The sequence below is a fragment of the Falco cherrug genome, chromosome 16, assembly GCF_023634085.1.
Source record: "Falco cherrug isolate bFalChe1 chromosome 16, bFalChe1.pri, whole genome shotgun sequence".
Taxonomy (NCBI): Eukaryota; Metazoa; Chordata; class Aves; order Falconiformes; family Falconidae; genus Falco; species Falco cherrug.
Window position 1 is genome coordinate 5,609,795 of NC_073712.1, and position 26,577 is coordinate 5,636,371.

Below are 26,577 nucleotides of genomic sequence, written 5' to 3' on the forward strand. Positions count from 1 at the left end.
CCACTGGAATTTCATTTTTTTAATAAGAAACTTCAGCTTACAAAAACAAGGTGTAAAAAGAGTAAAGATTTACAAAAAAATCATAAAAACATGATTTATATTTCACACCCGAAAGACAAAAGGAACAGGTCCAGTCCTGGGTTGTAAGCAGGACCCATCAGCTACTTTTTCAAAGGAAAACTGAAACTTTTCAGTTTTTGAAGCCCTCGGTAAACTCCAGCCACCAGGTTTCCTGGGTAATGTCTGGATGAGATAAAGCTGGGACACTTACTGTAAAGGAAAGACAACTGTGTGTGTGGGAAGAAGAAGCCATTTGGTGTTGCATAGCATTTTAGTGCCCAGGACTGAGGCTGTACAGCTCGCCGTTACCAACTTTAAAGACCAGCTGTGGATGGTGAAGCTGTTTGGGGGACAGCGGAAGCACCACGTGGGAGCTGCGGCTGTGATTCACTCGGCTGCGTTACACAACGGCTCCTCAAAGGTGCTATTTCGTAGAGCAGAGTAACTTCCCAGCTCTGAGCATTATGGCAGTAGGACCGCAACATGGCTTCACATTCTTTGGACAGTTATGCATGGGTTTTTAGTTTAAGACATTCTTACTAGTACTTACTAGGCATACTTACTAGTACTAGTAGTGCTGCCTCCACATTCTGTGACAGAGAACTGCCCCCTTTACCTGCCCCAGAGAGAAACTCATTCCACTACTGATAAGATTCTTAAAAACGCTGTTTTCAAAGCAGGTATTTTTAACATCCTGTAAAGACATGAAGTTCTTCTGAAGTACAGATAATCCAAGTTATGCAGAAACAGTTTCTGCAGGAAAAGGGGATTAATTAGAACATTTAAGTCATTTTATAGTTAATCTTAGTTTTGATTTAGAACACACTAATCTCCTCTGAGGCCTGGGTTCAGGCAGGGGGCAGTTCATGCAGTTAAGTACATAAGGCTGCCATAGGTGACTTGACTGGATGTTGTCTTTAACAAACCTCAAATAAAATAAAAGCTGCTGAACCTGCGATTAGGAGCAGTGTGCTCGCACCGAGCTGCCAGACAGCTGGACAGATTGCCAGAAACATTCAGTAATTAATTGGATTCTCTCGTCACTTGCTGCTGCCTGGGAGTGTCCTTGAAGCAAAGGCAGTCTCATTCACGAGCACAGCATGGCATACATCAGCTTAAGTCATTAGTGACGTACGTAACAAACTTGAAGCAGAAACTAGAGGCTGTTCTGACTTAAAAGCCCCCACGAAAGCCCTTGAAAACATCAGGAAACCCACCCAAGCTCCAGCTTGGCTCCTCACCCAAGAAAGCAGCACAGCATTTTGCTCCTGCTTTCACAAGGGCCGCCAGGGGATTTCATACCAAGGGAAAACGGCTCATCTTCCATCAACCCTCTGCCAACAGCACCCTTCCAGCAACCTTAACTTGGAGTGGGATTAACTTTTCTTAAAGTGCTGAAGATTAGCTTTAATTCTGCCCTTCCTCAAGTCAACAGCGAAGCTTCCAGGGCATTAGCAGAAGTGGGGTCTCCCCTAGCTGCGTCCTGCCCGAGCCCACCATGCCTTAAGGGAGACTGCCTGGGCAGCACTCCTCCCCAAGAAGCTGTTGGAACTTTCTAAGCTGTGTTTAAGGTTCTCTTATGGAAAGGCAGACGTTTAACAAAAAAAAATTTTACTGGAAACAAACTTAACCACTTGTTCCTTTCCTATAAACTGCTCATTGGATGTCTAGGAGGCTGTGACTCAAGAGTTTGTGACTGCCTAACCAAAGCTGAAGTTAAGCAGGGAAAAAAACAAGACCCAATTCTCTTTTACATGGGCTCTAGGTTGCCAGTGGGAAGTGGTTTACACATTGATAAGCTAAGCGAAAACTTGGTTTTCACCTGGGAATATGCTGTTCGCCTTGTAGCAGTAGGAAACAGCCTTAAGGGCCAGGCCTAAAAACGTTATTTAATAAATGTAGGGAGAGTGAAGATGACACTTGCTATGAAAATGCTATTTGTAAATCAGGTGGAGTTAGGCGGTCCAGACACTATGCTAACTGTGCAGAAGAGGAGCCTCACAGGTGGCTACCCTAATCTCTCAGCTACCGATTCTGTTTGGCGGTGCACCACGAGCTCTAGCCTGCCCGTGTTACCGTACATTCTTTAACCTCGTCTAGCCACCAACGTGGCACAGATTGGTCCTAACACAGTTGTATCAGTACAAATTATCCCCATGGTACATGGTTATCTGAGGAAGCAAGGCTAGCCTAAGTACTTTACACTTCACCCTGCCCACGTTGAAGGGAAGCTGTTGTTCCTCTTTAGCAGGAGCAACATTCAGAAGCCCCACGCTCCCAAAAAAAGATGTGCTCAGTCTTGAGTGACACAGCAGAAAGTGGCTCTAAAGCCACAAAAAGAAGAGGAGGCTTTTACTCCAGATTCCGCCAAGTCCTAGTTTGACAAGTCAGGGCACAGCACTTCAGCACGGGGTGGGGGATCAAATTCACCACCTGCCACCTCTATGGGAAGCACGTTATCAAGACTAAAAATTACAAATTAAATAGATAAAGTCATCAACTTTTATCTCCTTTCTCTCTTCCAGTTATGCAAAGCATTTACTGTGACATTGTGGGCTTTAATTAGGTAGCTCCTTTATAAAAACTTGAGAATGTGGGGTACTGTTCCTTAGGAACTGTAATATCTAATGGAAAAGCACCATTTGTTTTGCCAGTACGAGGCTACTGATCAGAGAAGTTCTTGCCACAAAAACAGGAAATTGCTGTAAACGAGACTGCGTTTGCATTTCGTTAATGTCTCTGTCTGTAAAACATGCAATCCTCTAGTACACAAGGTCCCCTTATCAGATGCTTCCTGTCTCTTCTAAATTTAGATCACAGCTTACTGCTGATCTCATTCATCCCAACCCCTTCCCTACCCCAGCCTGGACAAAATCAGTAGTAGAAGAACCCTAAGGGTATAGCACTTTGCTGTAACTGCAATGCATTTTGTTATCATGCACAAACTTCACAGCAATAAATAGTTAACAGTGGTTAAAGTTGATCATGGGCCCTTTAGGCTGGTCCTTTTCTTTCTTTTTCTCACCCCCGCCCCCCCGCTTTGGAAATGTACATTGCAAAGCTCATTTTTAAGACTTAAGAACTCTTTTGAAAGAATTTTGGCCCCACCATCCTCTAAACAAGCACAACCCATACACGCATGCACAAAATAAAAATAAGTACAACAGAAGGAGCAGCCTAAAGGCATATCCCTGAAATCAACTGGGGCAAATAATCACTAGTTGGTACAGGTAACTAAGGTATGTAGCTTTCAATCATTTAAACGTGGTTTTATAAATTCAGAAGCTTGCTAGAATGCTTCACATTCCCATCTGCAATAAACAGGTATCAATATTAATGTAACAGACACCAAAAAGCCACTGAATTGAGGTTTTATATTCCCACAGGCAATAAATTCTCAACCTAAGTCCGCCCTATCCGATCTCAAACCTGCTGAAGGGATTAGACACACACAAGAAAGTAGTGTTCAGAGCCGGTGCTTGGGTTTTACTATTTAATTTGAAGAAGGGACACTTGGCCACCTTACACAACTGTATCTATTGCCTGTTAAATTTATGCAGAAATTACCAGCACATGCTTTTGCTCACGTGTGGAAGCGTGTGCTAGGCTGCTAAGAGGAAACCTGTGCAAACACTGCCATGCCAATGGGATCTGTACTTTTTATCTTTTCTAAACTGGCAATAAGCATTAGGTTTGTAACAGAAGGTGCTTCCCAAAGCTACAGCTGCTCTACCAAAAAACCCACCGGATTTTTTATTTGTTGCTCTATACTACATGCTCTGACAGATGACAACTTACTGACCTGACTGGAGGGGCCTGGATGATGCTAAGAAAATCTAAAAAGCCAAATCTAATCCACCTTTGAACAAGCTGTTATTTGAATTATTAAAAATACAGAGATTTCAAACATGTACCACTAAAATCCCAGCTTCTGAGCTTGCTGGCAAACTTCAGTTGTGTACAGATACGAAATGTAAAACCGTTGGTGATACTGAGTATTTGTAAAAACACACAAATCTGTCTGCTGCATCAGCCAGGAGGGGGGAATTCACAACTTATTTCCCAACATTTCTGTCCCATGCAAAATATTATTGGATACAAGGCACCAGCTCTAAGGAATCATACAAAATTAGTTCACAAAACTGTATTGTCAGGTAACACTAATCTCCCTCTCTCTTGCTTATGTAGTTCTCGATCTGCAACACCACTGACCCACTGGAGCTCATCCTGGGGTAATCTGACAACAGCCAGAAGCTTCATTAGTCTCTCTCATTGGGCTGCAATTAAGCACATTGAGGCCTGGGGATGATACAATCAATAAGAGAGTTATAAATTACCACCAAGACAATATTTATGCTGGAAGCCTTGCCTTCTAAAAGCAAAAAAACCCCTCCTGATGGCGAGTCCATAGGACACACTTAATGCTTTTACAATTTCCGATTTTATTTCTACACCCTACAAAAACCATCTGGAAGTTCCTAAGTGGGAGTGGTACTGCCACCCAGAAAAGGCGGGTGTCAAGCATTTAATATCCATTACTCCATTTGCTGCTTCACATTAACAACTTCAAAGCCAGACCAGAAAACTCTTCTGGTCAGAACTTACGGGGAAAAAAGATTGCTTTTTTCAGTCCTTTGCACAGAAACTGTTCTTGCAGTATGCATAGTTTAACTTGGGAATACATGCAGTCAAAGGATAAAATTATATGTAAAGGCAAATTTATGTAACTAACTTGCTAGTGGAATAAAGTTAGCTAAAATAAAGTGGTTTCCAACAACCACAGTAGATGCTGTATCATACCTGGCCATGGATTCATCAAGATCCTTCATTCTTAAAAACAAAAAATTAAGGAATGCCAATTTACTCACAAGTTGGAATGGAATAAGGATATACCGGGAACAGTCCCATCCCAAAGGCTGCACAGTCTGGAGCCTGAGGGTCTCTCTGCCGGCGTATGATGGCTTCCTACACCTTGAGACAATAACCTGCAAGGTGCCAAGAACCTCACACTTGCTCTGAGCATCTCGAGCCGACTAACTCCTTGCTACAGAATGGAACTCCAGTATAGGAATCCCAACACAGAGAGAAACCAATTCTGCTCCCAGCTGTACCTTCATTTTTGAAGGTTTTTATGTTGCAGCCACTTCGCTTGCAACTTAGTGTGACCACTGAACTCCACACAGGAGTTAAGTCACATCATCCGTCTGTGTATTTACAAAAGCAGAGCCTAAACTTGGAATTATACTAAATACGCATCAGTGTATCGGTGGGACTTGGAGCCAAACTGTTAGAGGAGGGACAGAGTTCGCTTTACAGGCTACCCTTTGTCAGGCATGCACTTAAGTGGGCGTCACTATAATTGCAAATAGTATTTTCATTTCCTGATGCAGAGAGGTAACTTCCAATCAGGATTTCTGGCAAACAGGACACTATAAAACAGTGTCCACCATGGAGGGAGCATTGGGCTATGCTTATATAAAGAAGCCTGCAGTAGACAAATATAAACCAAACAGCATAAAAAATGCTATACGCTATCGCTTCCAAATAAAAGCTAAATATTACAGAAACCTCACAGTGTTGGAAAAAGCAAGCTTATTTACTTTGAAGTATAATTCATTCTTTCCCTATCAGGGCAATCATTTTTTTCTGACTGCAGTATCTCCACATCTCAGCACAACTAAGCTAACATCACATGGAGAGGCCACTAATGTCAAAAGATGTCACCAGCAAATGCTACAAAATCTGCTTGGGCAATCAGATGCAGCAACGGCTACAGGTACACTCCCAGCTCCCCACACCCCTCTGCAACCCACTCGATCCACATGACAACTGTATTACTACCTGAATTCAAATATTAATGCAAAACACTCAGTCAAAAGATGAGCATTCATAGCAAAGAGTCTCAGCTCGCTGCAGGAACAGCCAATGCTGCGTTACAGTTTGCCTTTCTATCGCATTTTTATACAAACAGGGCCAGTACAGCTAAGGGATTCAGAAAGTGAACGTACCATTTGGTAGTCATAGCAAACCATGACTCATTTAGAAGAATATAATCCTGTTAAGGGGTGGACAGGCCTGGAAGGACAGATGCATGGGAAAAATACCAGTCTTCCCTTCCACCTTTCAGATTAAAAAGGCAACGTTAATCCCTATTTCTCCTTTCATTTTCTTTTTGAGACACACAGTCTTCACAGAGCGTATGTTTTGCTCTAGAAAAGAATCCATCATGTATCTGATAATTACAAGCACTTGGTTTTGATTCTTTCAGGAATGTCAACTTCTACCTGTGCTGAACCCAACTCAGCTTCCCCTTAATCAGCAGTCACATTTACTTTTATCAGATATCAATTTGGCCTATTGCATTCTTAATTAATTTTATTTACTGGTAGCACAAAAAAATTCCCTACCTAGTAAATACGAAGATATACAGACATTCATAAGAAATCCTTCCAGACTCTGCTACATTTAGAGGAACCAAAACTGAAACTTAGGACCGTTTCAAACCGTCTCATTTCCAAAAAAAATAAGAGCACATGATCTCAAAATTATACTTAATTGTCAAAAAGTCAGGTTTTGTAGGTTCAAAAAGCAGCACGTTGCTCAGACATAGAGGAAATGGGAAACTTTAAGGGTGGAGGAGACCTAGCGTGACACTGCGCTCAGAGCACAGTAACAGTCCCTTGCTTGCTGTGCTCCTCTCTGCATAGCTGAAGCGATTAACAGCAGCCAAAGCAAGGGAGACCGATTTGCCCATAGGACAGGAGATTAAAAGTCACAGTAACACCAGTGGAAAGCGAGGAATGGTATTTGGGAGACTTACCTCTTCACCCCCTCCAACAACAACATAAGGTTGTCAGTGTGTGTCTGATGGGCAAATGCTGACAAGAACAAAAGGAGAAGTAGGGGGGAAGAGAAACACGCTTTCAGAACTTCTGTCTGAAAACAGAACCAATTTTTTTGAAGAACTCGTAATTCAGATTACTTCACGTTTAACCATTTCAAAAAACAAACCAAAGCATCAAGACTGAAAGAGGTCATGTCTCTTTGCAGTTACATATTCAGATTGATTAAAACATGAAACGTGAACAGCGAAACCCTAAATAGTAAAAACACACCTGAGGTGCAACTGTAGGTTGAGAAGTGACTATGAATAGTCAACTAAGGCCCTGTGTTTGTCATAGAATTGTAAAATCAAGATGATTACAGATACAGACATTTTGGTAGCCTTTCCAAACTCAATAGGGGAACTGGAGATTTAACTACATTCCTTCTCTTTATGGCCCAGCAGAAACAGACTTCACAGGCTGAATTCTGTGCACTACACCTGTGCAACCTCGCGGCCTCCCGTTAGTCTGGGCCTTGTGTGACAACTGCAATTAATGAATATTTCCATTACAGAAGCAGTAACAGAAGCTAGCTCTGTCCCCCACCGCTGTGGTATAACCACCACCCTGAGGAAAACAAGTCACACTTGTAAAAAAGTGCTAGTTTGCCAGTGTTAAGATGCCTCCACACTACCTGCTTCTGCTGTCACAGCCGTGCAAGCCAGGGTTCAGACTTGTTTAAAATCCCGATGACAAAGTTATGCCAGCAGAAGCCTGTAGTATAGGCTTTGTTTTTGCCGCCACTGTAAACAGATACGACACACGGGTACATTCCTGTTTTATTTCAGGGTTTTGCTTTTGTTTTTAAACACACTTTCTCCAGAGCAGAACTGTTTTAAAATCACATTCCTAGTGAATTTAGCTGCTTGTTCAATTCAGCCCAGAGAAGAAACCACCAAGTGTGCACACAGCCCCAGTAACACCGAGAAGAGCTGTTGACAGACCTTGCCAGCCATGGGTTTGCCTTCAACTGATGGCAAATACATTGCTATCAGAGAGATAGCTAAGGCGTGGGGGAGTATTTTCTCTGCTAGAAGAAAGTAAAACATTTCTCCAGCAAGAATAGCTCTTGCGACAATCAACTCCATCTATCCCAACAACTGTTTGAATAAATACCTGGGTGACTGTGTGATTCAAACCCTGGAAATCTGAATGGCAATTAAAGGGGAGGGTACTATACCTGTTCCTTTTGGAGTTTCATCAGCATTACTAGGAACTGAATGTTTTTGAAGACAGTGGAATGCTGCTATTGCCTGGTTGTGCTCATTTGTTACGCGCCTTACGCAATTCCTTTTTGATATGAGATGAATGATATACAGCATCAAACTTTCTAATTTCATTTTGTGAGCATAATTTAACAACGAGATGCTTTAAAAAACAAGATTCTGACTACAATCTCACACGTCAGAATTGCACAGCTTGATACGCTTTTCCACACCCTGGGTGGCAAACATCATGATCTGATCCCCTTCCTGCAGCGAGCCTTTGTTCCTACAAAGAGGGAAGATGTGAACGCCAATGTTTAAAAAAATAAAAAACCAAACCAAACTGAGACTGTTGATGGAGTTACAGAGCTCCCCATCATGGGAATGTCAGTCTTCTGTCCTTATCGCTATTTTTGGACGGCACCTGAGCTTGGAGTTGTTTTTCTGAGATTCTTGCTTTGTCCTGCACTGTTCTTTGAGTGTAAAAAAGAATGTAGGCCTGGGTTTTGCACACCTCCTCCACACTACATACATTCAGTTTGGAGTCATTGCAGTGGACCCAAAAACCTAGGAATCAAAGTGAGAAAGCGGGCATTAGGAAAGGAGGCATAATTCCTTCTGAATGCATTTTGGAACTGTTCGTAGGAAACATCCACAGAGAAAAAGGACAACGTAGGAGGAAAGGCATCTCTATCTTTTCCTCTACAGATGCTTTGGAAAGGAGTTTCTAGTCTGGAAAAATTTTGATCCTTTCTGTGCTATTAACAGAGTTTAGAAATACCAAGTCATAATTTAACCAATCATATGTTACAGCGCAAAAACTCAATTAGGGAAATAAAAATTCCCTGAAGATAGCCAATTTGTAACTCTTTCTCCACAAGTCAGAAGGCAGAGTCAATACTAATTCAGCTGCAGAAAGAGACTGCTGGAAATTCACAAAAACCCTGCGGATGTTATTCATGAATAGTTCCTGTCCAGTTTCAAAACACTTTCTGTTTATCTCATCATCCCAAGGATACTGAGAAAAGACACCCAGCTGGAGCAGCTCCATGGAGTTACATTGCATGAGAAAATGAAGCATTCATGCTGTTAGCAGCAAGCAATAAAAGGCATCCCAAAGGGCTGCAAAGCAAAGAGCAGCAATCTGTGGCTTTATGCACTGCCCCCCCCCCCGCCAAAAAAAAACCAACCAACCCAAAACAAAACAAAAAAGCAAACATGCTACTAGCAATGCATTCTGGGAAACAAACTCCTCAATGTCAGGAAATTTGATTCCAAACAACTTTGATCATAAAGCTTTACAACGCACTACGCCTATGGAATAAAACCCGAGTTACTTGAATTTGTTTCCCCCATAATAAGGCACACGCACCTCCCTCTGTGTTGTAGCAATATGCTGTGTAGTGTCCTGAGCCAAACCCTTTCCCGTGATGCATCACCACAGCGGAGAGGTCATAGACAAAGGTCTCTTTGTCAAGAGAGGAGAGAGAGTCCCTGCAGCAGTAAGGTTCCATGTTTAATACCTGGTCAAAGAGGACATGGACCCCAATCTTCTCACGGTGATTACGTTCAGACCACCTGCAAACACAAGGGCACGAATCAAAGACTTGGGATCGTGCTTCTCACCAGCGGTGCAGGGCTGTGGGAAGATGCACACAAAAGTAGCCACTGCTAAACAACTCTGAAGAGCTTTCTGTGGTAGGGTTAAGTAGGTGTCATGTAATTTTTTTCCATCTGTTTTCACTCTTAACATCTACTACCGTCATCTTTTGCCTACATCTCATTGACACCCAGTTGTTATCATTAGGATCTTGTTGAGATTTGCCACAGCCAAACACAAAGCAAGACAAAACATCTACCATGACAGTCAAACTGCATTTAAAATACTCAGTTATGTAACCATAAAACCCACACACCTCAACTGCCTGGGCTAACTATTTCAGAAACTTTTCATAGTATTTTGAGCTTTGTCTTCTATGTTTTTTTCAACAGGTAAATACATAATATTGGCATTCAACTACCACAGGTTTCCAGCTTCAACAAATCTTACGCTCCACTTAGCAGCTCATCTACCTCACAGCCACTCTTTCAAGTTGTCTGCAAACTCGGACGAATACCATTAAGTACAATTAAAGGAAGTCGGTATTAATATTTACAACACATTACATTGTGCATATAGTAGAAAACATGCTGTAAACTGGCTACTGATTGTAACGTAAGTAGTACTCTAGGAGGGTATCCCATACGCGGTTTCTGTAAAATGTTTGTACACATGCATTTACCAGAAAGCAAGGGAAGTTACAGGCCCACACTAATTACTTCTTGCCAAAAAAATTAAAGGCAAATCGCTTGCCTGACCCCATGCAGTGCGCCCTACTCACCTGAATCGTTTAAGGTGCAGTCGGAGGACCTGAGGTAGTCTGTAGATCATTAACTGCTTTTTAGCTTCACTCAGAACAAGAGGTTTAGGAGAAGACTTTCGCCGTTTGCCTGCCAAAAAAAAAAAAAAAAAATTAAGGCAAAGATTGTTAGGCACAATTAATTTTCAAAAGGGGAAAAAAGCACATTATAAACTCTTTTTTTTCCAGTAGCAGTAGTCCAGCTCACATGCACTCAGGATGGACACACAAGTAAACTTTTCTTACAAATTCCTTCATGGAGCAGGAATGTCTCTACAATCAAAACTCCAAAGTTTAAAAATATTTAAACTTTTTCATTTTTGTGACGCTCATAATCACACAATCAGTTATCACCTTCAAGTTGCTCATGCTGACCTATTGCTCTGAGAAATCCACCAGAAGTATTAAGACAGAGCTGCAACCAAAGACATCTAGGGCTGTAGCAGTTTCAACAGGTGAACTACCAGCACACAAATAATACTATTTGACATTGTATTCTGCCTACTACTTTGATCCTCTTATACCACTAGAATAAGGCTTGTAGTAGCAAGCTTTACTAGCTCGAGAAAATTAATACAAGTCAGAGGAAAAGGCTCCCAAGCAAGGTTCCACTTCTTGCAGGGTTTCTGCCTGCCCAAGAACAGAAAACTGCCTCTGAACCGAAACTGGAGAAGAGGGAAAAAGGTTCCTCTTCCAGTCATTACTCTTTCCAGGACACTGAACATACAACTATACCAGGAGGAAGACAGGTGGCTTTCAGAGCTTCCAATAAGAAATGTACCTGTTAATTAGATTTCTGCACCTCACTGCACCAGTTCAGAACAGATGAGTTGCTCCTCCTCCATCACGTGTGGCAAGCAAGCAGTGCCCCCAATAGTTTTTGGCACCTAGACGCAGGCTGGTTGCCTTTCCCTGACTTTTTTCAGCTGGTTAATGTTTCCTTAGCCATTTAACTCTGAAGTAACTGTTAAAATTCAGGCTTTCACAAAGAATCAAAGAAAACAGAGTTAAGGTGAAGCTGTACTCATCCACACTGACACTTGGTGAACATTATTTGTGAATCAGAATCTACTGAAATTGTATTTGGCTTTGTTTCAAGAACATCTAGTCAACCGGTATTTCCTAACGCTCTGTAGAGATGTTTGGTAACAGATTTGCAAGTTGATAGAGAATGGATCTCTACAAATATTTGCTACTTCAGCTGCTTAGTTGCAATGTAAGTCAAATTATTGGCATTTTCCTCCCAAGGGGATGAACATTCACCATAAATACTTGCATGAAAAAAAAATTTCAAATCCAGCTTATCAGAGTAGCTGAGCTGCATGTTTATACACAGGGCTAAAATTATTTTCAGGCACGTAATGACCTTACACTCCAGACTTACTACAGGAAAGCAGAAGTCATCTTCTAGCTGAGTGCTGCAGAACACATGCATTCATATAACAGATAATGCATTAGAGAGACTCCCAGAATGTCAGTTTATTGCTTCCTGACAGCCTACAGGGAGATGGAGACTCTACCCTGGCAGCACACCTTGAGAACTCTGCATTTGTCATTTCTGGTTAAAGGATTCAACCAAAACCATAGCTGAGTCGTTACAAAAGCTTTCCTGCCATGATGAGATGAGCATACGATAGGGGATAACGTTCCTTCTTTTGTCTCTAAATCCATTCCCCCCTCACCCAAAAGGTCCTTGAGGATGCCTTCCCCCGCAACACAAGCGGCAAGAGCAGGTCTGAGCACAGTTGTATTAAACCCTTAGTAAACTGCGCTGCTGAATGGTGGAGATGAGAGAAAAAGGATGTATCAGATCCAAACTGGTGCCCATAGGAGCAGAAGCAACCAACACAGAAGAACAAAACAGCAAGGAAGAACAAGTTTTCCTATACATATAGGCCACAATACATGTTTTCAGACACCCAAAACACGCATTCAGAAACCTCTCACTCGGAAAACCAGACTGTGCCTCTAACGGCAGAGGCAGCAGCATCATCTGACTTACTGTTGCACTGGTCGCACGCGTATATCCTTCCTTCCAGAGCTTCTGTCTCGGTGAACTTGGCCAACATTTCTGTCAGCATGCACTCTGCCTGATTAACAGGGATGATCCCTTTCTCGATAGAGTGATAGCGCTCAGGGAATTCCAGGGAAAGATCCCAAAAGGGCTCAACGGTGTTGGATTTGTAGTTGCATGTTATACAGGTGACCTGGGAATGAAATGTGTACACATAAACGAAGTTATGTACATGGCCACCCGCAGACTGGCATTTACATTCACATCTGAAGAGCAAGTTCATGCCCAACAGGCAGTGCAGTTTCACAGGCATAAAGATGGTCTGTGAGTCAAGAGAAACACTACTTATTTCCAGTCTGAAAGCTAAGTCTGTCTTGAGCAAACAGTTTAAACTACTATGCTAATTTTCAAAAACACTGGAGACAATGTTCACCTTTATGGGATTTACTTCCTCAGATAAATACCATTGCCAGAATAGTACCAATTCACCGTTGGGCAACAAGCACCTTGGATCTGTTTTCTACTACAAAAAGTACATGTTAGCATTTATCATGCGATCTTCCTTCCATAGCTTCTCTACTTGCCTTGCATGTTTCAAAGTGTATAACTCCTTTAAAGTTTCATCTGTTAACTATATAAAAATAATTCATGAATGGAGCATGAAAGGACAAATTTCAGATGCGCTCATTTTCTTAGGTCATCCCAGAGTATTATAAATAACAGCAGAAAAGCTTTCAATTAAAATCAGAGGCAGAAAGTGAGAACACGAGGAGGTAACAAAACCAGAAAGCCGATTTGGTCAGACTCTGTGTTATTGTGAGAACCATCCGCCAGAAACCAACTTCTAACCTTGCAGCTTCATGCACTGAAGGCACCAGTAACTTCAAGATGGAAGGAAGTCTTCTGTGCAGAGAGGGGTGTTGAAATTAAATACAGTATGGGTACACAAGAATCACATAAATAGAATAAATAGCTCAACAAGTTATTTGTAGCGTATCATAGTAGCAGATAAATGACACTGATCTGTGAACACCTTCACACTGTTAACAGGTAGCATGGAACACTGACCCAAGCCACAACACACCGTCGTCCAGAGCCAAGAGACACAACTGAACGAAGAACATTTAGTTAAGAAGTCCACAAGAAGTTCACGCACTGCAGATGATTCAAACAAACCACGACTTCAAGCATCCTTTCCCTGAAAGCCAAAAGCTTTCAACTTGAAAAATACAGCTTTTAATCTTTAACGTGCACACAAGTTCTTATGAATGGCAGGGCACAGAGAAGGACGATATAAATAGTAATGAGATCGCACACATATAATACACTTCGTGGTCTGATCTTGCAAACCCCTGAGTGTCAAGTTATGCACACATTTCATTTCTCCTGGAAAGCAAAGGCAGTTGACGACTTTCAAAATGCACTGGGCTCTCAGGGTCTCCCTTGTGGGGAATAATACATTTCAGACAAGAGAACAGCACAAGAATAAGAGACCGAGCAGCACAACAGGCACTTTCATCTCCTACAGAAACGTATGTTAAGCATGCTCAGTATCTCAAGATGACTTTCATATGCCTACAAAAAAAAAAATTGTCACAGACAGCTTATTTTTTATAGTACAAGACGACTGCTTTCTCTGTCCTTCATCATATTCTTTCTAGCCACAAAAACAAAACCAGGAAGGGACAAAACAATTTACAACGACACTTTAAAAACATGGCAAAAACTTAAAACTAAGGGCTCAGAACTTCTGTACTTATGCAGATTTCATTCTGAGGTGGCAGAAGTCAACTGGATTTACAATACATGTGACAAGTATCAAAAATGCTGACAACCTGCACAGCAACCCAACAGATTTCTTTCTCAGGAGGTGCTCCTAAGCAACTCCTCTTACGTATCTGGTGGCTCCTCAAGAAACAGAGCCCTGGCTTCTTGGAGCCCTGGCTCCAATTGATTTCTGTGCAAAAGCAGGTGCATACCTGACTAAGCAACTGCCCATGAAAAATGGTGTTCACCACCTTCAGGACCTGCTTGGTGAGCTTCCTCTGCGAGAACGGGATGAGGATCCTGCGCTTTGTTCCTTCTGACTCCAGCTCCTGCTGTACTTTATCCAACAACTCGCAGAGAAATTCCTGAGCGTCCTGCTGATCGTAACCTCGAAATGCCGGGATCAGACTCCACACAGAGTGCAGCATGGCAAAGGGGGACACGAGCGCCCACTTGCCAGACCACATCACTCTGAAGAGGGTGTGCAATTCGTGACAGAGGGAGATGTGCTTTGAACTCGGTTCCTTGGGTTGTATTAGTTCTAAACTCCTGCTTATTGAGGAGCTACCATTTAAGCCAGCTGGCAAGCTCTGCGTGCCATATGATCCCACTTTGTCAGTCTTCCCTGACTCATTAGCAGCAGACCCATTTGCCAATTTGCCAGGCATCCTAGACTTCCCATTCACAGTTTTAGCTAAGAGTTCTTCTGTTTCACAGAGATCAAGTGTCAAAAAACATTCTCTAAATTTCTGGAGGTGACTTAGCACTTGCAGAATAGAATTCATATAACATGTGTTTCCCAGGTTCCTTAGACCCGTTACCCCGGGAGTCATCAGAGGCTTACGCCGGATGGAATAAAACTGTTTGAATCTGCTGCTCTGCATCTGCCTTGAGGTAGGGGAAGCGGTCGCCACCTCCCTGAATTTCCTTGGAATCAAGTTTTCTCTGTGCACATGAGATAACAGCCTTGCACTCTTCCGCGGAGGAGTGTTTGCCAGCTCCTCCAGCAGTTGCCTCTTCATCTCCTGCCGCCGCTGCCTAGCTGCCTCCTTCTTTTTCTCCAACTCCTCCATTTGTTTCTTTTGTTTTAATTTTAGCTGGCCTCTAGAGCTCTTATCAAACCAGGTCCGCAGCGCCTTCGCAAGCAAGGTCTGGCGCCTGTGCCAGAGAGCTGTAAGCATCTGAGATTGTCCCTGAGGGCTCCTTTGATGGCTGCACATGTCCTCTCCCAAAGCCATTGATCGCAATGTCCTGCCAGTTCTTGTTGATGGATCATGTTTTTGACTTTTAATTGCTGACAGAGAACTTCTCAGCAATTTCAAATCACCCTCCGGGTTATCATTCAAGACATAATCTTCACAAAGATAACAAAAGACGTACAGATCATTAACTTCCATTGCCAATGGATGCCGGGTTTCTTCAAAGTGTTTAAGTGCATGCTCCTCGATGTACCTCCCACAAGCTACGTGGGAACACTTCAGACAAGCCCAGATAGATTCAGTTGTCTGGCAATCCACGCAGTGCCACTTCTGGGGGTTCAGGATAGAGTGGTCCTGGGCGAGTCGTAGCCGCCCAACATGTTTGCATCTATCCATGTCTTACAGAAGTCTTCGCTGCTTTGACCTTGGACGGCAAAGAACAGAAAGAAAAGCATTTTAGAGCCACGACACATACTTAAAATGAACTCTTTTGTACCAGCTGTAAAGACCTATAAAGATACAGATGTCGCATCTTGTCAGTCCCAACAGCAGTTTTCCCTCAACAGACTACATTATTTCTGCCTGCATTATTTTTTTTTTTAAAGCAGATTTTAGTACAAGTGAAAGATACTGGATTGACAAGGTCTACAGAATAAAACTGTCTACTAAGGACAGCCCAGACAGCTGCCAGCATACCTTACCCAAACTGAATGGCTCACTTCCAAGGAGAAAAAGATTAATTCAGTCCACACATACGTTTGATCTTTAGCTGCCCTCTTGAAATTGATACATACAAAATGAATTTGGAATTGGCATGCATGTTATCAGGAACTAGACTGAGGTTACCAACTTCTCACAGAAGCCACAAAAATATCAGATAATTGTCATAACCAGAGCATTTGCAAGTCCACAGGCTTTGAATTCTACCCTCGAATTCTCCGATTCCTCACAGCCTCCCAAACATTGAAATGTTTTAAAAAAACAGCAGGGAAATGAAACTGAACTGTGAAACACCATGTTATAGTAAACCTAAAGGAACATCTGCACATGGACATGTTTGCATGAGTACACATAAACAGAAAAAGCAACTGATTTACTGAATTACTATACTGTAACTGAAGAGGAATCAAAGCAGGGATACTAGAAGGTGCAAAAAGCTTTCACTCCGTGTCCTGCACCCACACGTTTTACAAAAGATACTCAGCTGTACAAAAAGCACAACTGAAATACTGCGTGCCAGCACTGTGGTTTTTGTACAATCCCTCCACTGCCCTGATCCAATGGAAAGAGATCAAGGTGCAGAAACAGCATCCAGACCCACTCGCTCCCATGCGCTACTCACGGAGTCATGTTTAAACATCCTTTCCTCCGCGACGCAGCATCCAGGGTGCGGAACATCCCCATTTCAGCCAAAGGAGTCTTGGCGGTTCTTCTAGAATTTAATTACTACTTAAGTCTTCATTGTAAGGCAGCACAGCTTCAAAGCCCTAGAGAGAGAATATTCTTGTGATGCACATAAACAAACTAAGAATGCTGGCAGGGTTGCTTTAGAATGCGATTAATCCCCTCAGTGCGAGAGCTACTGCAGAGAACACATTTATTACAGAGAACAGAATTATCCGGAAGTCAAAGCATAAATGTACCTAGGAACCCAAATACTTAGATGTTAAGAAACATCACATGGAAGAGGCTCTCTGGAATTTCATTCTTCTGCTTTCATTTTCTGATAATCTATAAATCTGCTGATCACATGTAGCCTCTCCATCACAAGTCTTTTGTAGTGGATGACCCAACATATGGCAGAGAAAAAAATCTGAGTTAAAAAAAAATTGAGCGAAAACGTGCGCCTCCTGTGATCACTTCAATTTTGGCCACTTCGATAACCTGGTGAAAGAAGCAGGGAGGAGATGGGGGAAAAAAAATAATAAATCTGTCCTGAATTAAATTTCATTTCTAGATGATTCCTCAAACAATAAAAATGAAGTAATGAATAGCTGTCGAGTGCGAACTGCAACAAACTAAGAACTACAGAGGAAAGAAAAATAGGAAAAACCTGCATTTTGCCAAAGGCAGAAAAGATTGTACAAACATATCTATTGTAATAATCCTAGAAAGGCTAAATTAACCTGCTTACACATCTACGATTACAGTACTTGAATACAACACAAAGTAGCGATAGAAGGGACAGCAATAAGAGGCACAAAGTAGTTACAGATGCCACAGAGAGTGCTGGGTCTGGCATACAGAATATTTAGTTAAAAAAATCATTTTACAAGGGGCAAAGTTTAACACAACGAAGGCATGGCACGCCTTCCCAGAGCTCTAAGATAGGTATTGAACAGTTGCCTCTGACTGGTATGCAGAAAACCTATCTGACCAGGCTAAGAAAGCATATTTTTAGTGGCCCCCAAATTATGTTAATTTACTTTAATCGCTATCTTTTTCCAGTGACATTCCTGCTAAAGATGGAATTCATTAACAAAAAAAAAATCAAAGCTCTCCTGTTCTTTAACTCTTCTCTACTTCAGATTAAAACACAAGTGGCCACTTCAGAATTCATCTCCACAGAGCGATTCTGCAGTGTTGAAAAAACTGTTTTAGTCGTATACTTAAACCAGTTCAAAAATCACTACACTTCTCCTTTGGGCTGTGTTCGCTCACTCACAAATCCCAGGACCTGGAAAGGCACTTTCGGAAATCCTACACTAAACAAAGGACTCATTTGATCTCCTCTTTCCACATTGCAAACACCCCTTCCCACCTTCCTCTCACCTTCCTCCCTGACCTTTTTTCCCCTCTTCTTTATTTTTCTGCTCAGGTCTTGATAGCAAATTGTGGAATAATCCTGTCTAGCTTTGGTGAGACCAAGTGGCGTAGATTCCAGCTTGAAAGAGTATAGACACTATGGTAACATTGACAGCCTTCATTTACATAAAAGAATACTAATTATGTTGTATCATCAACATCTGTGATTCTGCTCACTGCCATATGCGACAGTGTTGGGAATTTAACCCTTGAGTCTCACCAGCATATCTGAGATTTGTACCATGTAACAAAAAGTGGGCCTTATAAATACAATTTTCTAGAGATCAATTAAACAGCTGCCAAGTGCAGTTGCTCACCAGCTCTGCCAGGTCTTAAGACACAATACTTTTCAAAGAACACTGAATTTATCCCCAATTTCCAAGGAAGAAGAAACAATGCTGTACGTTGCTAGTTTCAGCTGGGTAACAGGCTACAAGGAAATCAATCACACACCAGATACAGTGCATTAAAGAATCGTGTTTAACAATGAAGTAGGCTGTCAGTATATAAATTACAAGCCTTTTGTCAACTGCTTTTGCTTTTCCTGTGTGGGCCAGCAAGATTTCCTGTTTGAAAAAGGAAAGAGATTTTAACAATGCTGGTCAGTTAACAAAGCAGCTTTGTTACACCTTAATTCAGTAATTCTCAGCACAAAAGCATCTTTGATACTGCATGTGATATTCCCCACCTGTTTCTCCTTAGGTATCTATGGATACTTCCCTTGCATATCTAAGCTCTAATACCATACACATTCGGCTGCTCTGCAAATTAGAAAGAAATGGTGTTTATTTAACCCAAACTGCTTAAATGATACATCTTTTCAACTTCCTCAAATAAGATCTCTTGCTTTTCATCAGCATGGTTTTCATGTCAAAAGCCGAGAAGGCAGAGCAGGCTGCCGGAGTATCAGCATCGCTCATGACAGCGCGCAGTAAGCTCGCCCTCCATGCACCTGGCTGCTGCACCAGCGGAGCTTCTCCACATGAAAGATGCCTGTTACTGACTCACGTTTTTGAGCCCTTCCATTAAAAAAAAATAAATTAAAATCAGTTCTCTCACATTATGCAACACATGTACTAAAAGGCAGCTGGAGGTTCAGCCCTGACACCCCACACTCAAACAGACTACTAAATAAGTCATCAAAAGATATGCACATGACTAAGAACAAAATTTGTTTCTCTCTTTTACATACGTGAACAAATACCTTGCCACAACCTACTAGCAGGAATAAAAAGAACACTCTAACAGGAGAAATTACAAAGCTATGATTAAAGGAAAACACAAAGATGAGTCAGAACCTGTAAACAGTTGCACAAGGAGGAAAACAAACCTTGCAAAGATTACAAGGCTGCAGCTATTTAAGATACTGCAACAACTAAAGACAAGTTTATGTGGTTGATGTGACAAGCCATGAGCAACAAGAGAGTTTAATGATGGAGAATTAACACGTTACATTTTAAGGTCTTGGAAACAAACAGACCTGTTCCCCTTGCAATTACAGTGTATCAGGTTTATTTCTTGATTTGACAATTTTTCTTTTTCCATCCAGGTAGATCTCATTTTAAGAAGTATCTATAAACTCGTCCTTTCGCACATACATAGATATTTTCTTTTCCAGATAAGGGGTGGGGGAAGGAAAAGAGGGGAAGAGGAACAACTTAATCGCTCTGCATGAAGAAGAAGTACCAGAAGTGTGGAGCTGCATTGCAATGCAATGAAAGAGGAGTGAAAACTGAAATAAAATAATAGGGAATAAAATGAAAATAAAGACACTAGTTTAGCCAATACTGTTTTAGAGACAATTTGAAAAATTCTCTTCTTGCAAATCACTCAATGTTTAAACACTGGGTTAAATCCTACTTTCTTTCCTTGCATGGCTCATAATTCTGAAAAAACTTATGGCAAGATCCTATAACAGCTTCAAGAACCAAATGCAGCAGAAACAATTTGGCTCTTGACACTAAAAGAGTGTTAAAATAAAACACATGACTTTATTATGTTTCTTTGTACCATTGTTACACATTTGGAAACTGATTAAAGACATCTGTACAGATCTGTTGACACTAGCTACTTTCTTTTTCTAAATAAATGTGCACAAAGCAGAAAGAAAAGTTCAGGGATCAAGAAAGGTGTTAGATGTTTAGCCTTGGAAACTAGATACATCTTTCATCTGTCCAAGAGTTGATTCCAGAACAAGTATCTTCAGTACTGACACAAACTCCTTTAGCTGCAGTCTGGAAATCATCTTTAGGGACAGGTGGGAAGCTCAGACTGAATGATTCTTTCATTCACTCCTTCCTCTCCTGCGAGTGGCGAAAGTGAAACACAGCAGCATTTCACCAGTCCGTTGGGAACTGGTACTACTTTAAATAAAGCATGTTTGCTGCTTCCCCCCCTCCTTCTCATTTTGTTTTAAAACACTGTAGGAAAACCCAATATCCTTAGATACTCTTGGTTTCCATCAAAACTACGTATCCTCCACAAATATACTGCATTTGATCAAATAGGTTTAAAAACCTTGGATGCAAAAAAGCAAGCACCTTCCACTCTCCTAATAATTCATTTGTTACGTGCAGCTCTAGAGTAGAATTTCTATCCTGCTGCAAATACTCAAAAATGCAAATAAGGAGATAGCAGAGAGGAATATATATCTAAAAATTGCATAGAACTCCTAAAAAACTTTATTCCTCCGATTATTTTAATGTACTTATTTGTGAGGAAACAATTATTCAACCAGATGTCTAATGAAAACAAGTAATCTGAGCTACACAGAAGATGGTGAAAAAAATTTCCTGCTCAAGACATTCACGTTCCTCTGCAAGCAAGAGCCGTCCGTGTACGTACTCCCAGCACAACCCTGTATTTGCTTCTCAAAGCCACTAGCAACGGTGCTTATTCCAACAGAAAACCTCCTGCAATTGATATTCTGTTAGAGAAAAGGAATTGCTGCACAAACGAGCGAATGTCACCACACACGCTACCACGTCACAGGTACCCTCCCCTCTGTCCTCACAATGTCACTGCACGGTCCAGAACTACTCACTCAGTAACGGGAGCAAAGAACGCAGGAAAACACACAAGAAGCTCTTTCTGTTCCTCTTTCTCCAAAGAGCCAGTGGCTTGCTCAGGCAGCAATGGGTTTCCCCCTTTACTCCTCTAGTGCAAACCCTGCTGGTTTTAGACTTTCAAATTGCATCTCCAAAGAGTAACAACAGCCCTAGAGATTTTTTTTTTCAATTATTCTGAAAGCATATTTTCTTGAAAACTGTCAGCTTTATATCCTACAATTGCTGGATTCCCTCTATCCAGGATGACATACTATCAAGTTAGTTACAGGCAAATTAACACAGCTGACAAAGGGGAAAAAAAAAAAAAAAAAAAAAAAAAGGAAAACACACAAGGAAGAGTTACAGATGATTCAGGATTCCGTGTTTCTTTGAAAAGGCAAGCAAAGCAACAAATTAAATAGTGACTGCGAATACGTGAATAAGCCATGACTGAAAAAGACCGACAAATAAGACAGGAGACTTGAGCGGTGACAGCAAAAGTGGTCACAATCCCACCTCCCTCCTGGCCAGCCCACTCCTCGAGCATCAACCTCCCCACCCAGCCAGAGCTCTGACACACCAAAATGCTCCACCTGAATGCAAAGCTTACCAAACCCTGAAACATCCCACTCGCACGTGCCTGGAAGGTGGCCGGTGTCCTGCAGGAGTCATAACAAGCTCAAAGGACTTCAGCTGGCTTCAGCCGTTCAGTACAGGCGCTGGAGGACCCCACACACCCCACCATGCTCTTGACTCTGAAGCTATAATCACAAAGGAGCCTGACGAAAATGTGACTTTCCTGCCAACTTCCACAGCAAGTTCTGTTTTACTAACTCCTTTAAGTTAATTATAACTATGTCAATGTTGAACTGTTTCTGGGAGCTCACACTGTGCTGTAAAAAAATTTGCTCTAGGCTCATACCCAGAATCTCAGGAATCAGTTTTCAAATAGTCAGTCATTGCAAAAAAAAAACCCAAACCAACCAAACCCCAAAACCTCAAAAAACCCAAAGTACTCAAAAGCACGAGGATTAAGAAAATCCTATTTCCTGCACTGGCATCCTCAATGGGACTAAACGTGACTTCTGCAGGACTTGGTTCTCTGAATCATCTTGGGAAGCAACATGAAAGTTGGTGGGTGTGGGTCTTTATCTTATTTTAGAGTACAACAAAGAGCACAGACACTACAATGTATTGATTGCAATTAGCTTCAAACATTTCATACTCAACAGCAAAAACCCCAAGGTTTCACCAGGCCCCAATTTTTCCCTAACACTAACCCACCTGCAAAAACCGCTCACCCTCCCTATGAAGTTCAGTTCACAGATTCAGGGGGATAACTGAGAGAAGACAAGCAATTGCTTCATGTTTTGCATCAGCTGACAGATGTAAATGTCCCAAACCTATGAATTAGAGGTGTTAAGATCCCATTACCACAATGCACAGGCAGCTACAAGTAGGAGAAGGGGGGTGGGGTGCGGGGGGGAGACATTTACAGGCTAGCAATCTAACCGCCAAATTAATCAGATAAATTGCTCAAGCTGAATTCAGTGCTCAGGGAATGGAGCCCCAGGCAAGGAGCAAGGATGAAAAAACTTCTCTTTTTCCTGAAACTCTGGAATTTTGAGTACTTTAGAAAAAAGTTTTAACATCTCCGAGACTGCTTTAAATATGACCGGTGGACTTAGATTTAAGGCCTCACATAAACTGAAACGTGCTGTTAACCTGTCTATACTGATCAAAACTGGAAAGAACGTGCAATGTTCCCCAGTCCCTATTCCTAAAGCTAGTCAATGCCTGGAACAGATAAAATAACCTCATCCTACCTTTTTTTTGCTGTTACAGCTTACTGTGTGTGGTGATCTGGTTTAGCTATACTATCCAAACCAACCTTTCTGCAGATACATGCTCTCTCTACTTACCAGAGAGGCTCGCTGGCAAACTCCAAGAAGTCAGAAAAACCACCAAACTCCTTTTGTTTGGTTAGAATAAATTTATGACTAAAACAAAAGACTTCACACTGCCTGCATCCTCAAAGAGCAATAATTCAACTTTATACAGGCCAACAAATAGTTGCAAATGTGCATGTGTCTTTTATCCACATTCCTTCCCGATGAAGATCCTCTTAAACAAGAGAGTGTTCAGCCGGAATGGATCCAGCAGTTTATGATTTGAAAATAATCACAGAAAGGCAAAAAGAAGGTTAAATTCTTCAGTTCACAAAGCATTTTAATACAGCCTTCCTTAGAAACTAGCTATTCCATTATTTACACTGCCATTCAAATTCTCCAGCCATGCAAGTTTAAACTTGGAAGTTTTTAAAATTTAAAGTATTTTAAAGATGAAATATGAATATTCTTATTAAGCTAAACTCACACTGTTTCTCACCTAAGTGCAAGAGATGAATAAAAATAAGTGACTAAAACCTCAGGTAAAGCCCCTGGCTACCTGTATTCTCAATTTCCACCTTCCGACCTTAGCTTTAACAGTAACTTTTCAATATGCAACACAACCAATACTATTTATTCTTTAAGGTCACTGTAAGACAAACAAACAGAGATACACATCCTACAGTTCCCTGAAAATGTGGTAAGTTACTATGTAATGACCCTGGATGTTAAAAAGCATTATTAAAATGCTATATACTTCTTAGTTCATGGCCTTCTAGAAGTTAATGTTTCTTCATTTACTGCAACACATAAAATCCCGCCCTCCCCTTTCTTTTCATAGGCTTCCGAGTTTTATATTTGGTTTGGCTTTTTGAAGTGTTAATAAGCTAGGAAACACGATATGGAAGCCCTGTATAAAAGAGGCACTTGCTCTACATTAAAACAACTCACAGCATTTCCTCTAGTCCTAGTGAACCATTCCAAAAGGGAAAGAGTCAACGCAGTAATTCCACTGGTACTTACAACTGTAGAAGCCTGAAGCAATTACAGTAAACGCATACAATTTGACTTACCAAACAGGAAAAAATGTTTTGCATTAGGACAGTCTGAAAGTAGATGCTAACTGCCCAATATAAAGTAATAATTTCACTTTATGGGTCAAGCAACCAGCTTTATAGAATCCATGAATTCCCAATGAATCCTATTTCCATAGTTGTGCCAACATCAGGGACGTGCCATAGTGTTTTAAAGTCTTTCTACACATTTGCCCCTGAACATTGCCCCTGAAAACCCTCCCTGCCAGCGCAGACAGTAAAAGAGCTTTAATGGGTGCAAAATTAGTGGCAGATGTAGCCACCAGAGTGCTACATCAATATCCACTATCTGCAAATTCAGTTTTTTATACCACACCATCCCCAAACTGGTGGGATTCATACTAAACTGATGTCTGTTTTATTTCCTTTCACACTTACCACTGCCCAATTCGGCACGCATTCAAGTTTAGTAAGACTGCTCAAATGGATAGTGTACGTGCTTACGTATTCACGGGTCAGGACCTGCGCACAAGTGAACAAGGCAGTCTAAGAATAATTAACAAGGTACATGTTAAACAAAACAAGCCACGTTATATTTCAACGTGGCCTAACAAAGCAGGAATAGAGGAGATGATCTTGTGTCCCTACTTTCCCTGCCTTATTATTCCTTTTAATTGTGGCCTACTACAATGCAGCCAAAAAGCAACATTTTTTCAGAATGCCAATATTTCTTTTGACCATGCTTTTGAAGCATCATTTTTTACATTCAGTGTATATCACATTTATCATCAACTGTCACGTAAACAACACATTCAGAGTTGAGGTTCACAGCAACAGTTCAGACGTTATGCATTAAAAACATTAAAAGCCACACTCAACATCTGCTAGGGAAGATTCTACACAATTTCCACCTGCCTTCACAATAACATCAACAAAATTAAACATAACTTTCCACTGCTGGCAAAGAGCTTCATTTAGCAAGGTCAGAACCGGTTACATCTTGACTGATAGTACCTTGCTCCGTTCCCCCCTCATTTGCAAAAACTGATTACTCTTGATCAAAAGACACGCAATTTTAATAGAACAAACCAAACCCAAAGCCTTTCACTGCACAGGTATGAGGTGAAGTTTTCTAGCTCCAGCACATCAGAAAATCCTCCTGCCGCTGCTCAGGCACACAAAACTGCCGGCTGCAGCAGAGATCAATTTAACAGCCCTGGTACCCAGCAGCAGACTAACAGCCTCTTCGAGAATCTCTTTGTGACAGACACAAAGACGGATTATACCAGAGAGTGAATACTTGTTAAGTTATGGGTAGTCCTCTGCTGTTCTTCCTCCCCCATTTTAATTCATATTCATCTTGGCAAAATCTTAGACAGACTATTAACTAATCTAAAACAACATCACAGCTGATACAACACATAAAGCAATCAGTCAAATGAACATGTCAGTGCCATCTACTGAAGCAATAAAGAACAAGACAACCCCAGCAGGCTGTGGCTTATTATCTTCACAGCCATAATGAATAGGCAAATAGTATTAAATGTAAGTACAGTATTCCACAGTCACATTTTGCTATGTTTTAAGCAGGAAAGGTGCCTTCGATACGTTTGAGGAGCAGAGATTACAACAAGACGAAAATAACGAAGGGTTTCGGCACACTTCTCCATCATTTTCTTTTCCTTCACTTGCCAATCAAGCACTCCGAGGTCTTTTAAAACCCCAAGCGAGTGAAACTGAACAGCAGCTAGAAAATTGTCTATGGGTTTTAATAAACGCTGTTGACTGGTAAACAGAGTAAATCACAGCGACCAATTTATTCAAATGCAGCAAGGACTTCTGTCTTTTTATTTGTCTAACCAACAAAAACCAGACATCAGCCTAAGATGCTCAACAGTATTTGTCTGTATAAGACCCATAAGCATGCCCACACCCCTGTATGGGAGGGTGCTGCCATGTCCTCAGCTCTAGGAGCAGCAAACGATCTGAGCCAGCCTTCCCTTGGGCTGCTGGGCTCGACCAAGGTCTTCTCCGTTTTCTTGTCAACAAAGAATTAGAGATTTACATGTCCCCTTCCTCTGCTCAACTGATGTGCCTGTTTTGTGCCTGCGTAAAAACCTGTACAGCAAACCCTCCTCTTGCTAGGTGTGCAAAAGGAGATCTAAAAAGTAGCACTAATAACACTAAAGAAGAGTATTTTCAGCCTCAACCTTCCCTACGTCCAGCCTGCCAGCTGACTCACAAGCCTCTATTCTCTGGTATGTAAGGAACAAT

At 41.5% G+C, this 26,577-nt stretch overlaps 2 protein-coding genes across 5 annotated transcripts in view; both read right to left on the reverse strand.

Moving 5' to 3' along the window:
- Window positions 1-6,941, reverse strand: part of LOC106631676 (collagen alpha-2(XI) chain-like) — a 27,402-nt gene extending 20,461 nt beyond the window's left edge. The window contains exon 1 of the mRNA XM_055728434.1: window positions 6,881-6,941. The gene's annotated coding sequence lies outside the window, so the exon portion shown is untranslated. The remainder of the gene's footprint in view (window positions 1-6,880) is intronic.
- The window catches only part of USP49 (ubiquitin specific peptidase 49), a 34,558-nt gene continuing 7,985 nt past the window's right edge, over window positions 5-26,577 (reverse strand). For 2 of the 4 annotated variants that reach the window (XM_055728447.1, XM_055728446.1), the window contains 6 exons: window positions 16,871-17,015; window positions 14,542-15,952; window positions 12,551-12,755; window positions 10,531-10,639; window positions 9,522-9,727; window positions 5-8,716 (listed from right to left, as the gene is read on the reverse strand). In XM_055728447.1, coding sequence (XP_055584422.1) covers window positions 8,526-8,716; window positions 9,522-9,727; window positions 10,531-10,639; window positions 12,551-12,755; window positions 14,542-15,924 — 2,094 coding nt within the window. In that variant the 5' untranslated portion in view covers window positions 15,925-15,952; window positions 16,871-17,015 and the 3' untranslated portion in view covers window positions 5-8,525. Of the gene's footprint in view, window positions 8,717-9,521; window positions 9,728-10,530; window positions 10,640-12,550; window positions 12,756-14,541; window positions 15,953-16,870; window positions 17,016-24,741; window positions 24,826-26,577 lie in introns of those variants that run through there. The other 2 variants (XM_005447056.4, XM_055728448.1) reach the window with 2 other exon arrangements.